The sequence below is a fragment of the Musca vetustissima genome, unplaced genomic scaffold, assembly GCF_032173495.1.
Source record: "Musca vetustissima isolate MV318-11 ecotype Yass unplaced genomic scaffold, APGP_CSIRO_Mvet_v1 utg19795, whole genome shotgun sequence".
NCBI classification, from domain to species: Eukaryota; Metazoa; Arthropoda; class Insecta; order Diptera; family Muscidae; genus Musca; species Musca vetustissima.
The window spans coordinates 15,014-31,152 of record NW_026876734.1 but is presented as its reverse complement, the minus strand read 5'-3'; the positions used below and the strand labels follow the sequence as shown (position 1 = coordinate 31,152).

The 16,139-nt window shown below is 35.4% G+C and overlaps 1 protein-coding gene across 1 annotated transcript in view; it reads right to left on the bottom strand.

Annotated features, from left to right (window-relative positions):
- The window catches only part of LOC133321295 (uncharacterized), a 159,788-nt gene extending 144,141 nt beyond the window's left edge, over positions 1–15,647 (bottom strand). The window contains exon 1 of the mRNA XM_061530387.1: positions 15,512–15,647. Within this exon, the coding sequence (XP_061386371.1) occupies positions 15,512–15,647 (136 nt within the window). The remainder of the gene's footprint in view (positions 1–15,511) is intronic.
- Between the last annotated feature and the right edge of the window lie 492 nt (positions 15,648–16,139).

Here is a 16,139-nt window from a genome sequence, read left to right as displayed (position 1 = left end):
ATAAGTTTTCGGTCCACTTCATCCCAAAATTATTATCTGATCATCACCGAAAATTATAGGCGTTGTCCTTGACCATAAGTGGAACCTCATGGAAAATTTCAAATCGATCAGCGCTGTATTCCCGCTCTCTATAATAATAAATAATATTTGAATACGTAAGCACCTGTAAATATTTAAGTGTAACTCCCACATCCGTGTACATACGACAATATAATTGGGTGAGATAAAAAAACTGCAATAAAGTCAAGCGTCATAATTTTTACACTTTTTTTTTTAAATATTATTGGATGAAACCAAAAATGTCGGAAATAGCGTAAAATTTTAGAATAAGTTTAGATTTGTTCGAATTGGACAACTTTGGAGCGAATTATGGCCTTCAAACGGCCAATGAAACCACCACACACTGCCAAATTGTTGCTCTGCGGTATTTTGGCCCATTCCCGGCGAAGGGCTTGCTTGAGGTGATCGACACTTTGGTATTTCTTAGTGCCAACCTTGCTTTCCAAAATACTCACGACACAATAGTCCAACGGATAGGTATCAGGCGATGTTGGAGGCCATTGTGCGCTGGAAATGAAGCGAGGAACCTCATTTTGTAACCATTCTTGGGTGGCGCGTCCACCATCGCACTCAGGATGGTCCTGTTGGAATGTCCAAGGTCTGCGGCCAAAATGTTTGCGTTCCAAGGCTTTAATACACCCTCCAGAATATTTTCGCGATAATATTCAGCATTTATTCTGATGATTACCACGGCCGGCGCTTGAGTTTTGATGGCCAACCGAAGGTTCACATTTTCAGCTGACCTCTTTGGCAAGTAAACACGATCATTTTGTTTGCTTACAAACTGCTGGACAACGAATGTTTTCTAATCGAAGAAAACCAAATTCGGCAGTTCAGTTCTGGAGCGTCCAGAAAATCAGACAAAAATAAAGTTTTTGGTCGTTTTCATCCCCTAAATATTAACTAATCTTTCAAAAAAAAAAAAACAATAGGGATCTTCATTGGTCAGAACCGATCCTACATGCGAAATTTCGTTAAGATTGGTCCATAACTGTGGCCTTTATCGTGTTTACAAATTATAATGGACAGACGGACGGAGGGACACACATGTCTAGATCGACTCAGCTAGTCGATAAATCGGTATGCTTAAAGGTGGGTCTAGGACCAATATTTCGCGGCGTTACAAACTTTTGAGGCCCTGACAACATAGTTATGTAGGGTATAATAAAATTTTCTTTCCCTGTATACGAGAATAAAAAAATATTTCCAATATTTCTTAATTATCAAAATATTAATTATCCCGTCATGGAAAATTATTACCTGCTATTTTGAGAGAGAATCATCCAAAATATTTCAATACAAATTATTATAATTTGAAAATTTCCATTGATAAAAGAAAAATTACTTCGTAAAGACCATAACAATTTTCCATGCAGGAGATCGTTTGTTATCCCAGGTCCACATGAAATGCAAGAGAAGCTGATAGAAGAAGTTGTAACAAATTTGTTATAAATAAATGGCTGCTTAACAAGGGGGCAGCAAGACAACCCTAAAATGAAGCAGAAGAAGAATCGCCCAGAATGGAAACAAAACCACCACACGACAATAATGACTTGTTTCTCCGATTCTTTTTAGCTGTAGTTCAAGTAGTTTACAACTCTCTTCTTTGTTGTTGTTGTTGTTCTTGCAGTTGTTGTTGTCAGTCGGTCGTAGTTTTGTAATTTGAAGTCATAAATGTTGTGTTGAACAACAAACACAAAATTTATGACTTTGTTTCAGATCCTCGTCGATCCTCGGCTCCTTCACCAAAGAGTGTTAGGTGACGCCGCCGCCGAAGATGCGGCCTCTGTTTGGTGGCAGCATCGTCTTCGATGCAAGGGTTTAAATTTGTTGCTTGTTTTGTATGGTGGTGGCATGTACATGCCTCTTGTTTTTATGGTTTTTATTCCCAGCCTTCTTCTTCTTCTTCTTCGAATAGAACACCCAATTTATCTCCTCAAAGAGTCAGTCAAGTCAAAGTTCTTCTGCTTTGTGGCAATGTGGCAAATTCTTGCAATTGTGTTATAATTTTCACTTCAATGTAAAAATTTACACAATGAGATGCAATAATTTTTTTCCGAACGGAATGAGGTCGCAATGCAATGTGGAAATATACGAAGTTTACGATTGAAACATACAATGTGACATAATAATTAACATACGATCAACATATTGTTGAGGAAAATTATAAAATGAGGGAGGAGACTAATGTTGACTTAAAAATATTCAGTAAAAATCCACGCCTTAGGAGGAGCCTTGAAAAAATATTCTTTAAAAATCCACGCCCCGGTTAGGCATTAGAAACATATTTTTTAAAATGTCGAGGGGTTGGTTAGGCCTTAGAAAAAAATATATTCTTTAAAAATCCACGCCCTGGTTAGGCATTAGAAACATATTCTTTAAAAAATCGAGGCCTTAGAAAAAAAAATTCTTTAAAAAATCACTTCCCTATTAGGCATTAGAAAAATATTCTTTAAAAAATCGAGGCATTGGTTAGACCTTAGAAAAAAAATATTCTTTAAACCTGTAAGGAAAGTAGTAAAGTCGGACGGGGCCGACTATATGATACCCTTCACCACTTTGGGTATATTCACCAGATGAATCCTAACAGACGTCGCATTAAAAAGACCAGTAAAATGAAATTGGATCCATAAACATGTCATTCTGGAACTGATATGGGAGCTATATCTAAATCGGAACCAATTTTCACGAAACTTAACACACATCATTCTAGACCTAATTCTTTACGCTGTGCCAAATTTCGTGCAAATCGAGAGTGATATAGGGACTTTGGTGCACCATTTACAGTAAATCGGACGAACATATATATGGGAGCTATATCTAAATCTGAACCGATTTTTAAGAAACTTAAAACACATCATTCTAGACCTAATTCATTACGCTGTGCCAAATTTCGTGCAAATCGAAATATATATAGGGACTTTGGTGCACCATTTACATTAAATCGGACGAAAATATATATGGAAGCTATATCTACATCTGAACCGATTTTCACACACACACACACCATTCTGGACCTAATTTATTACGCTGTGCCAAATTTCGTGCAAATCGAGAGTTATATAGGAACTTTGGTGCACCGTTTACCTTAAATCGGACGAAAATATATAGGGGAGCGATATCTAAATCTGAACCGATTTTTCCCAATTTCAATAGGGTTCGGTCTTGGGCCATATAAGTGAGCTATGCCAAATGTCATCCAAATCGGATCATAAATGCGACCTACACTTTGTTCACAAAAATACATGGACGGACAGACGGACCCTCGAAAAATTAATCTTTAAAAAATCCACACGTTGTGGAACCCTTGAAAAATGAGTCCTTAAAAAATCCACGCCTTGTGGAACCCTTGAAAAATGTATCTTTAAAAAATCCACGCCTTGTGGAACCCTTGAAAAATTTATCTTTAAAAAATCCACGCCTTAGGAGGAGCCTTGAAAAAATATTCTTTAAAAATCCAAACCTGTAGAATTATGCTTTTAAAATTCCACGCCTTGTTTGGCCTTTCAAAATCAAATCTTTTTATCCAGCTCATAAAAAATCCAATTCCAATAAAATTCAATCACAAAATTGAAATTAATTTCTATGGCGGCTATCAGTTGTTTTTCTGTGGAAAAGAGAAAAAAATACTGTCGACAGTTGTTTGACTTTCTTCAAAAGGAAGAAACAACATTTTCAAGAAGAAGAAGCGAATCGATTAAGACGCGCCTGCTGTCCCGGCTGACTGGCTGGCATTGGGCCAGCCACTGGCGGCTTGACAAGCCGTTGACGGTGGCGGCATTTCAACAGCAAGTTCAGGGTCAATAATATTATTATGATGAGCATGTACATTGTTGTTGTTGTGGTTGATATCAAATTCAATGTCGATTTTTTTGTGATTTGCCTTATTCGAAGAGACAGACGTTCGGCACACATTTGCCGCTGCTGCCGGGTTTTGCTGCAATTCACTTTTTTTATTCAATTCCCCACATATCAGAGACGCCGTTTTCTTCATCATAACCGCCTTTTTGTTGTCAATTTCATTTGTTGTTGTTATTGGTATTGTTGTATTATTTTTTATATGATTTCAGTTTTATTTTATTTTTATTGTACAAGTGTTTGCCTTCTTTTTATTTTTTGTTTTTTTTTCTTTATTGGATTTTGAAAATCTTGTCAATTTTTCTCCACTCCGCGGTTTGTCTGTCTGTCTGCCGGCCTGCCTGCTTGGTTTGCCGATAAGTGATAATTTCCCTTTTTGTTCGGTGATTGTCTGTTCGACTGGCTGCCCATATTTGTCTTCATCTTTTGTGTGAGTGTGTGTGTGTTGTTGTGGGCCGGGGGGTGGGGTTTTGTTATCAAAAATTAAATAGAAAATGTGTTAAGTAATTTTGTCAATATTTGCCATTTCGAATCAAAACTCGAAAAATGATTGACATTTGGCCGAAATTGAATGACACATTTTTCCGATTTTCAATTGTGCTGCAGTCGCCTGAAGCAGTGCTCATTCACACAATGGCCATATATTTCATAATCTTTTTAATCCGTTCTTTACACTTTTTTATTTTAAAATTCAAAATTCTTGGAATTTCGGGATTAGCTAAACGGGGAAATTGATCACACAATTTTCCGAGGTGGTGATAGTGACAAATGATAAACAGAGTAAAGTTCAGTGGCCCATGGGAAGTCTTAATACATTTCCAAGGCTTAATTTAACAGATGACATTATAAATAAATTTTTTTAAGGCTGAATAGAGGCGTGGATTTTTAAAAATATTTTATCAGGCCATCAACAAGGCGTGGATTTTTTAAAGAATATTTTTTCAAGGCTCCACCTAAGGCGTGGATTTTTTTAAACAATTTTTTTTCAAGGCTCCACCTAAGGCGCGGATTTTTAAAGAATATTTTTTCAAGGCTTCAACTAAGGCGTGGATTTTTTTAAACAATTTTTTCAAGGCTTCAACTAAGGCGTGGATTTTTTGAAGAATATTTTTTTAAGGCTTCAACTAAGGCGTGAATTTTTTGAATAATATTTTTTCAAGGCTTCAACTAAGGCGTGGATTTTTTTAAACAATTTTTTTCAAGGCTTCAACTAAGGCGTGGATTTTTTGAAGAATATTTTTTTCAAGGCTTCAACTAAGGCGTGGATTTTTTGAAGAATATTTTTTTAAGGCTTCAACTAAGGCGTGGATTTTTTGAAGAATATTTTTTCAAGGCTTCAACTAAGGCGTGGACCTGAAAATATGTTGGACCTTGAAAATATGTTTTTAAAAGTACTTTATAAAAAATCCATGCCTTTTTAAGACCACGAATTATCTTTAAAAATCCCCGCCTCTGAAAGTCTTCAAAAAACGAATTTTCTGTTGTCCTGAAAAATATTTAAAAAACCTCGCCTTTAAAAGCCCAAGTCTTTGTAGGGCTTTGAAAAAAAGTTTAAAAAAAATCTATGCCTGCCAAGAGGCATTACAAAATATGTTGAAAAAGCTTATAATGAAGAGCCTTGCTTTTTAATTATATTTATTTTAATAAAAAAATAATCCAACCAAATCCGAATTTTTATAACTCCCATAAAAGTCACACGTATGGCCCATAAATTAGATGCAATGACCAAATCATACTTGAAGATAATTGTCTAGACTGGAAAACGGCAGCCAGGCAGACAACCAAAATACACAACTTAGTCGAAGCTAATGGTCTGAGCGAGCTTTACAAGATAGGCTATGAAAATTTTCTTCAGAAACCCCAAAAAAAAAAACTTGAAATAAAATTAAAAATCTTACAAACAAAAGCTATTAAACAATAAAATAAACAATAGCAACAACAACAAGTTACTAGAAAGTTGTTTTGTTGTAGTTTTTTGTTTTTTCATCATCCAGAAGATGAACCCGTCCATTCACCACACCACACATATTATCAGAGTTGGGACAAGGGGTAAAACCTTTATTGCGTTTTCTTCTTAATGTCATGCGTGGGTTTTGTCTTCTTCTTCCTCTTTCTCTTCTACTTCTGATGCAGTTAAATAGAAATGTAAAAAAAATGTTTTCTTATCAACCTTTAACACAGACATTCAATTGATATGAAAGGTAGTATCCAAGTAACCTGATTATGTCGAATGAGGGAGGGGGCTTTTTAATGAAATCAAAAGTGGAACTAATTCTTTGCAAAGCTTACACCACTTCGGAATCCTTTACCTCATTAGCGGCCGACCGAACAGTCAACTAGCTATCAATGTTGACATTGTAATCCCCTTTCTCTCGACAATCACTTTTGAGACTTTCGATTTCAAAACAACAACAACAGCAAGAAATCAGTTTTAATTCCATGCCCCCAATGTATATTTTTTATGGGTTTCTTCTTACTTAAAAAGTGGGGTCTAGTGGGGGGTAAAAAACCGATTATGAAGTCAATCAACAATCGATTTACATAGGAATTATTGTAAGTTGTTCAGGTTTTCTGGAGATTTGTTTTTTATTTGAAATTGTATTTAGGGTGCCTCCATGACACTCGCATTAGTCTTGTTTGAAATGACTTATTAAGTTGCGGGAGTGTGGGAGGAGTGAAAGGGAAAATATTAAGTATCAAAAGGTCCAACAAATGTTGGAATTTAAAAAAAAATAAAAAAATATTTTTTCAAGCCACCAAATAAGGCGTGGATTTTTTAAAGAAGACTTTTTTCAAGCCGACCACCAAATAAGGCGTGGATTTTTTAAAGAAGACTTTTTTCAAGCCGACCACCAAATAAGGCGTGGATTTTTTAAAGAAGACTTTTTTCAAGCCGACCACCAAATAAGGCGTGGATTTTTTAAAGAAGACTTTTTTCAAGACGACGTGGATTTTTTAAAGAAGACTTTTTTCAAGAGGACGTGGATTTTTTAAAGAAGACTTTTTTCAAGCCGACCACCAAATAAGGCGTGGATTTTTTAAAGAAGACTTTTTTCAAGCCGACCACCAAATAAGGCGTGGATTTTTTAAAGAAGACTTTTTTCAAGCCGACCACCAAATAAGGCGTGGATTTTTTAAAGAAGACTTTTTTCAAGCCGACCACCAAATAAGGCGTGGATTTTTTAAAGAAGACTTTTTTCAAGCCGACCACCAAATAAGGCGTGGATTTTTTAAAGAAGACTTTTTTCAAGCCAACCACCAAATAAGGCGTGGATTTTTTAAAGAAGACTTTTTTCAAGCCAACCACCAAATAAGGCGTGGATTTTTTAAAGAAGACTTTTTTCAAGCCAACCACCAAATAAGGCGTGGATTTTTTAAAGAAGACTTTTTTCAAGCCAACCACCAAATAAGGCGTGGATTTTTTAAAGAAGACTTTTTTCAAGCCAACCACCAAATAAGGCGTGGATTTTTTAAAGAAGACTTTTTTCAAGCCGACCACCAAATAAGGCGTGGATTTTTTAAAGAAGACTTTTTTCAAGCCGACCACCAAATAAGGCGTGGATTTTTTAAAGAAGACTTTTTTCAAGACGACGTGGATTTTTTAAAGAACAATTTTTTTCAAGCCCACCACCAAATAAGGCGTGGATTGTTTAAAGAAGACTTTTTTCAAGCCGACCACCAAATAAGGCGTGGATTTTTTAAAGAAGACTTTTTTCAAGCCGACCACCAAATAAGGCGTGGATTTTTTAAAGAAGACTTTTTTCAAGACGACGTGGATTTTTTAAAGAAGACTTTTTTCATGCCGACCACCAAATAAGGCGTGGATTTTTTAAAGAAGACTTTTTTCAAGCCGACCACCAAATAAGGCGTGGATTTTTTAAAGAAGACTTTTTTTAAGCCGACCACCAAATAAGGCGTGGATTTTTTAAAGAAGACTTTTTTCAAGCCGACCACCAAATAAGGCGTGGATTTTTTAAAGAAGACTTTTTTCAAGCCGACCACCAAATAAGGCGTGGATTTTTTAAAGAAGACTTTTTTCAAGCCGACCACCAAATAAGGCGTGGATTTTTTAAAGAAGACTTTTTTCAAGCCGACCACCAAATAAGGCGTGGATTTTTTAAAGAAGACTTTTTTCAAGCCGACCACCAAATAAGGCGTGGATTTTTTAAAGAAGACTTTTTTCAAGCCGACCACCAAATAAGGCGTGGATTTTTTGAAGAAGACTTTTTTCAAGCCGACCACCAAATAAGGCGTGGATTTTTTAAAGAAGACTTTTTTCAAGCCGACCACCAAATAAGGCGTGGATTTTTTAAAGAAGACTTTTTTCAAGCCGACCACCAAATAAGGCGTGGATTTTTTAAAGAAGACTTTTTTCAAGCCGACCACCAAATAAGGCGTGGATTTTTTAAAGAAGACTTTTTTCAAGCCGACCACCAAATAAGGCGTGGATTTTTTAAAGAAGACTTTTTTCAAGCCGACCACCAAATAAGGCGTGGATTTTTTAAAGAAGACTTTTTTCAAGCCGACCACCAAATAAGGCGTGGATTTTTTAAAGAAGACTTTTTTCAAGCCGACCACCAAATAAGGCGTGGATTTTTTAAAGAAGACTTTTTTCAAGCCGACCACCAAATAAGGCGTGGATTTTTTAAAGAAGACTTTTTTCAAGCCTCATTCTAAGGCGTGGATTTTTTAAAGAAGACTTTTTTCAAGCCTCATTTTAAGGCGTGGATTTTTTAAAGAAGACTTTTTTCAAGCCGACCACCAAATAAGGCGTGGATTTTTTAAAGAAGACTTTTTTCAAGCCGACCACCAAATAAGGCGTGGATTTTTTAAAGAAGACTTTTTTCAAGCCTCATTCTAAGGCGTGGATTTTTTAAAGAAGACTTTTTTCAAGCCTCATTTTAAGGCGTGGATTTTTTAAAGAAGACTTTTTTCAAGCCTCATTCTAAGGCGTGGATTTTTTAAAGAATATTTTTCAAGCCACAAAAAAGGCGTGGATTTTTTAAAGAATATTTTTTCAAGCCACAAAAAAGGCGTGGATTTTTTAAAGAATATTTTTTCAAGCCACAAAAAGGCGTGGATTTTTTAAAGAATATTTTTTCAAGTCACAAAAAAGGCGTGGATTTTTTAAAGAATATTTTTTCAAGCCACAAAAAAGGCGTGGATTTTTTAAAGAATATGTTTTCAAGCCACAAAAAAGGCGTGGATTTTTTAAAGAATATTTTTTCAAGCCACAAAAAAGGCGTGGATTTTTTAAAGAATATGTTTTCAAGCCACAAAAAAGGCGTGGATTTTTTAAAGAATATGTTTTCAAGCCACAAAAAAGGCGTGGATTTTTTAAAGAATATGTTTCCAAGCCACAAAAAATGCGTGGATTTTTTAAAGAAAAAAATTTTAAATTTTTTCGTATTCCTTCCTTTTTCTGTTCACTTTTCACAACCCAACCTCCTTCCATAATAGTGTCCGAACCAGAGATGTCAGTAATAGGTCAGCCTTAAGTGCCTTGCAGGGTAACATTTCTATTTAGGCTACAATTTATATCACTTTAAATTGTGATACTTGTGGGCAAATGCTGACGACGATGATGATGATGAGACTGACTTCATGTTAACAATGACGAAGAAGACGAAGCAGAATGCATTCGAAAGGCAAATGTCCATTCATCACCATTAACAAGTAACACCATGATGCCATGAAGATGCTGCACTTCGATGGGGTATGGTTCAATTTAAAGTGGGGGTTAGTACTCCACAGCAACAAATAAAATGTGGGAAAATACTCTGCATAGAAAACAAAGTGGAAATTTTGTTGTAAATAATGGGGGAAAAGTGTTGCAAAGAAGGAGGAGAGGGCGACTTAGAAAACACGAAGGTCTATAAGTTCGCTCACAATTTGTCGAAGGGGGCGCTGAAGCTGAAAATGATCATCATTCAATCCGAAGTGCAATAAAGAGGATCACATATCTCTTTTGGAGACAGGAAGGAAGTTTGTACTTTTGATTTTGTCGCTTATTGATCAGATCACAACATGTTCGAAGAAGACAAAAAAAAAAAAAAAAACAAAACAAAAATACCCTCCAAATTCTACAAAAGATCAACTGTGTGTATGTGTGAAGAAGTGTAATATGAACATTAGGCTGGTGGCAATCAGCGGATGTTGTTTGCGTGTTCGAAGACACATTCACAAAAATGAGACATAAGACCTGCATATGAAATCCAGAAATTTTCAAGAACAAAGTTTTTGCTTTATTAAGAAAAGAAATATCCAAAGAGAATACAAAAAGTTTTGAAACTCTTTAGAAAAAATGATCTTTCCAAAACCAAAAAAAAAAAAATAATGAAGATCATCGGATGAATAAAATAATAAAAAGGGAACCTTTGAATAAGTGGAAGAGGAAAGGCAAGGCAAAAAAAACCGTAGCTGCCTTGGCCTCTTAGCCTAAAAAATGTATTGGACAAAAAAAGGTTCTTCCTCAAACCTCAAGTAGTCAGTTATTGAGTCTGAGGCAGGTAGCTGGTTTTAAATTACCTCAAAATAAAATAAAAAAACTCATATGGGAGACATTTGAAGGGACAGTGGGAATGAAATAGAAAATAAGGAATGATTAAAAAAAACAAAAAAAAAATAATTGGAAAAATATTTAAAAAAATATACACGCCTCTGTAAAACTTCGAAAAATAATTTAAAAAATCCACGCCTCTAAACGCCCCGAAAATAATTTTAAAAAATCCGCGCCACTGTTAAGCCTCGAAAAATAATTTTAAAAAATCCCCGCCACTGTTAAGCCTCGAAAAATAATTTTAAAAAATCCACGCCACTGTAAAGCCTCGAAAAATAATTTAAAAACCAGTAAGGAAAGTAGTAAAGTCGGACGGGCCGACTATATAATACCCTTCACCACTTTGGTATATTCTACATATATATCGTAATAGACGTCGCCCCTTCGAAGGAACATTGAAATTGAACGAACCCAAGTATGAGATCTTTATCTGTATGTGAACCGACTAACATCGATTCGTACATATATTCTGAAACCTATGCTAAGTTTCATTTCATTCACACAGAATTACAGTCATTTGCGTACAATGGGACAAACTTATTTAAATCGATTTATAGAAAACATAATACACGCTATTCGCGTCAATCGGACAAATATTAGGAGTTTGGTAAGAGCTATCCTAAATTTGAACCGATCCTCACGAAACATAACACACATCATTCTAGACTCAATTAGGTACGCTATGCCAAATTTCGTGCAAATCGAAAGATACGTAGGGACTTTGGTGCACCGTTTACTTTAAATCAAACGAATATATATATATATATATATATATATATACATATATATATATGGGAGCTATATCTAAATCTGAACCGATTTTTATGAAACTTTGCACACATCAATCTAGGCTTAATTCAGTACGCTATGCCAAATTTCGTGCAAATAGAAAGATATATGTGAACTTTGGTGCACCATTTACATTAAATCGGACGAAAATATTTATGGGAGCTATATCCAAATCTGAACCGATTTCCAAGAAACTGAACACACATCATTCTAGACTTTATTCAGTACGCTATACCAAATTTCGTGCAAATCGAATGGTTTTCAGGGACTTTGGTGCACCATTTGTCTTAAATCGGACGAAACTATATATAGGAGCTACATCTAAATCTGGATCGATTTTCAGGAAACTTAACACACATCATTCTAGACCTAATTCATTACGCTGTGCCAAATTTCGTGCAAATCGAACGATATATAGGGACTTTGGTGCACAATTTACCTTAAATCGGACGAAATTATATATGGGAGCTATATCTAAATCTGGACCGATTTTCAGGAAACTTAACACACACCATTCAAGACCTAATTCAGTACGCTATGCCAAATTTCGTGCAAATCGAACGATATATAGGGACTTTGGTGCACAATTTACCTTAAATCGGACGAAATTATATATGGGAGCTATATCTAAATCTGGACCGATTTCAGGAAACTTAACACATATCATTCTAGACTTTATGTAGTACGCTGTGCCAAATTTCTTGCAAATCGAACGATATATAGGGACTTTGGTACACCATTAACATTAAATCGAACGAAAATATATATGGGAACTATATCTAAATCTGGACCGATTTTTCCCAATTTCAAATAAGGGCAAATGGTGACCTGTACCACATATCATCCAATTCGGATCATAAGTGCGACCTGTACTTTTTTTACAGACAGACAGACCGACGGACGGACATGCATAAATCGTCTTAAAAAGTTATTCTATGCATATTCTCAAAAGGAACAATGTGTCTATTTCGTTTCCTTTGCCTGTTACAAACATATGCACAAAGACATAATACCCTGTGCCACAGTGTGGTGAAGGGTATAAAAACTCATATCGGAGACATTTGAAGGTACAGTGGGATTGAAATAAAAAATAAGGAATTTGGATATCATTCCTTATTTTCAATTTCAAACAAAAAAAAAATAATTGGAATAATATTTAAAAAAAAAATCCACGACTCTGTAAAGCCTCAAGAATTATTTTAAAAAAATCCAAGACCCTGTTAAGGTTCGAAAAATATTTTTAAAAAATTAACGCCTCTGTGAACAAATATTGTTTAAAAAATCAACACCTTGCATAGTGTTTTGAATAAATGGCGCCCAACGTGGGGCAATTACTAAAAATATTTTATATTCTAGCAATAATGTTAATGGCTACCCATTCATAAAAATAAATTATACCAAGAATTTACCCGACTTCTCAATTATCAAAAATCTATTCAGCTTGTAACCACTGTGCCCACTTCACATCGAAGATAAATACCCCATTTTTGGCATTCAAACCCATATTTCACAATCGTTGGGACAAGTGTATTATTGTTTTGTGTGGCGTTTGATGGTGTTAGTGTGTATGAGGCGCAATCGACTCTTCTTTTATGATCCTTTTTTTTGGCAAATCTGATATTAAGTTTTCGAAAAAAACTCCTCTAATGAAATTAGAAGAATTGCTTTTATAGGAGTTCTCCCAGAAATGCTGTACCTGCGTATTTTTTGGACAACGTAATGTGTTTTGCGGCAATCTGATACGTATCTTAGTGTGTGTGATTTTTTGAAAACTGAAAACTGTTTTGAAATATGATGTCATGACTTTTTGGAGCAAGAAAAACTTCCTTTCGGATTTTTTTTGCAATAAAGGAATGTATTGTTGTTGGTGATTTTTGATGTTTAAAAATCGTTTAGTGGCATAGCGCCCATATACAAATCCCGATCGAATTTAGGTACTTTGAGTGTCCTCCTGGCGGAGTGTATAAAGAAAATGCAACCCGACCAGGAAATTAACGACATTTATAGGAATATTTTTTGATGATCCAAGTTTTAAGAGGATTTTCTACAAATATTTGTTAAGTATTTTACGAAGATTTTTAATAAACAAAAATTTGATGACCTAAAAGATTTTTTACAAATATAAAAGCTAGTAGCGGCATTGATTATTGTATTCGTTTTTAATGACATTCTATTCAAGGATTTTTTATATCCTACCCAACTATATTGTTAGGGTATTATAGCTTTGTGCAGCCCCAAGAGTTTGTAACACCGCGAAATATTGGTTCTAGATCCACATTTAAGTATACCGATCTCCTATCTTGACTGGCTGAGTCGATCTAGACATGTGTGTCCGTCCGTCTGTCCATTATAATTTGTAAACACTATACAGGCCACAGTTATGGACCAATCTTCACGAAATTTTGCATGTAAGATGGGTTCTGGCCAATGAAGACCCCTGTTGGTTTTGGTAAAGATCGGTTAATATTTAGGGATGAAATGGATCAAAGAGTTAATTTTTGTCGGTTTTTCTGGTCGCTCCAGAGGCCGCAATTATGGTCCAAACATCGCGAATTATTACATGGAGAAGGGATCGGGCCAAAAAATAAGCATGCCTGTTTTGATAAAGATCGGTCAATATTTAGCGGGTCAAATGGGCCCTGACTTTTGTGTGAAATATTACAAAATTTATATTCTATAGCGTATAGATTTACCCCTGAAGGACATAGATCCGACAAGTTGATAGTATATCCAAGAGGAGTGTTGACATTTAAATTGATACCAATTATATTCTCGTATGTACTCCGATGTGGGAGTTACACTTAAATATTTAAAGGTGCTTCTTGTATTATGTAGTAACGCATTACCACACTAGAGGTCAGAAATATGTCGCTGATCGCTCTGAAATTTTTCATGAAGTTCTGGTTATGGTCAAGGTCAACGCCTGTAATTTTCCATGATAATCAGATAATAATTTTGGGATGAAGTGGACCGAAAACATAATTTATTATGCTTTTTGCGAGTCGAGGCCACAATTGATAGCCGAACATCACAACACAACCCACGGTGAAGGGAATCTGGACAAGTAATTAAAAGGACTGCACTGAATATTAGTGATATTCGGAAAAAAAGTCAGTGTAAGGAAGAGGTGCCGTTGACCTCTAATCGGGCAAGAGGGTGCAACTATCACCACACTGTGGTACAGGTTTTCGTGCAGGCAAAAGATAGACACGTGGTTCCTGTAGATGTTAAATTTTAAACAAAGTACAGGTCGCATTTATGATCCGATTTGTGCTAAGTTTCGTGAAAATCGGTTCAGATGTAGATATATAGCTCCCATATATATTTTCGTCCGATTTAATGTAAATGGTGCACCAAAGTACCGTAATGAATTAGGTCTAAAATGATGTGTGTTAAGTTTCCGGAAAATCTGTTCAGATTTAGATATAGCTCCCATATATATTTTCGTCCGATTTAATGTAAATGGTGCACCAAAATCCCCATATATCTTACAATTTGCACGAAGTACGGTACAGCGTACGGAAATATGTCTAGAGTGATGTGTGTTAATTTTCGAGAAAATCGGTTCAGATTTAGATATAGCTCCCATATATAGTTTCGTCCGATTTTATGTAAATGGTGCACCAAAGTCCCTATATATCTTTTGATTTGCACGAAATTTGGCATTGCATGTATAATGTAATAAGGTCTAGAATGAGGTGTGTTACGTTTCGAGAAAATCGGTTCAGATATAGATATAGCTCCCATATATATTAAAAGTAAATGGTGCACCAACGTCTTTATGTATATTTCGATTTCCACGAAATTTGGGATAGCGTACTGAATAAAGCACATAATGATATGTGTTAAGTTTCGAGAAAATCGGTTCAGATTTATATATAGCTCCCATATTTATGTACATGGCTCCCATATTTATGTCCGATTTTATGTACATGGTGCACCAAAGTCCCCAAATATATCTCTATTTACACGAAATTTGGCATATGGTACTGAATTAGGTCCAGAATGACGTGTGTTAAGTTTCGAGAAAATCGGTTCAGATTTATATATAGCTCCCATATATAGCTTTTTCCGATTTTATGTAAATGGTGCACCAAAGTCCCGCAGAAATTTGGCATATGGTACTGAATTAGGTCCAGAATGACGAGTGTTAAGTTTCGAGAAAATCGGATATGATATAGATATAGCTCCCATTTATTATTATTATTTTTTTTTGCAGATTTAATTTTTTTTTTTCAAACTTACCTGTATTTTGTTTCGTATCCAATTGCAAGTTTCTCGATGATGCTGATGAATGTGAGTGTGAATGCGACGATGATGATGATGGTGTATCGTAATCCGGTACCATCACATCGTTCTGCTCAACACTTGTTAAATCCATGGTTTTGATAGAAGATACCGAAGAGGAAGACGACGAAGCAGCCGCTGCTGAATCATATAAATCCGTAAAATTATTTAAAGCAAATAAACCCGCACTGCGGTATTCTTTGTGATGTAACGAAGCACCGTGGCCGAGTGACAAACATGTCGAAGAAAGTGCCAATAAAAATGCCAATTTCCAAGGAAAACCAATCGCACAGAAATGATGGCAAATTTTTATTAAAAAGCTATTAAAATTATTGTGAGACTTTTGTGACGAATGCTGACCACGATGATGATGATCGGGATGTTTATGCTGCTGACAATAATGTCGGTGGTGTTGGTGATGGCCTCCTGTGGTAATTGGCAATGTGGGTTGGTGTTGTTGCTTATTTTTATTGGTATTTATTGTTGTTGTTTTATTTAAGGTATTTAGTGTTGCCATATTTGATGGTGAAATTGTTGAACTGTTGATTGGAAATGAATTATTTTTTATATTATTTTTTTTTTATTT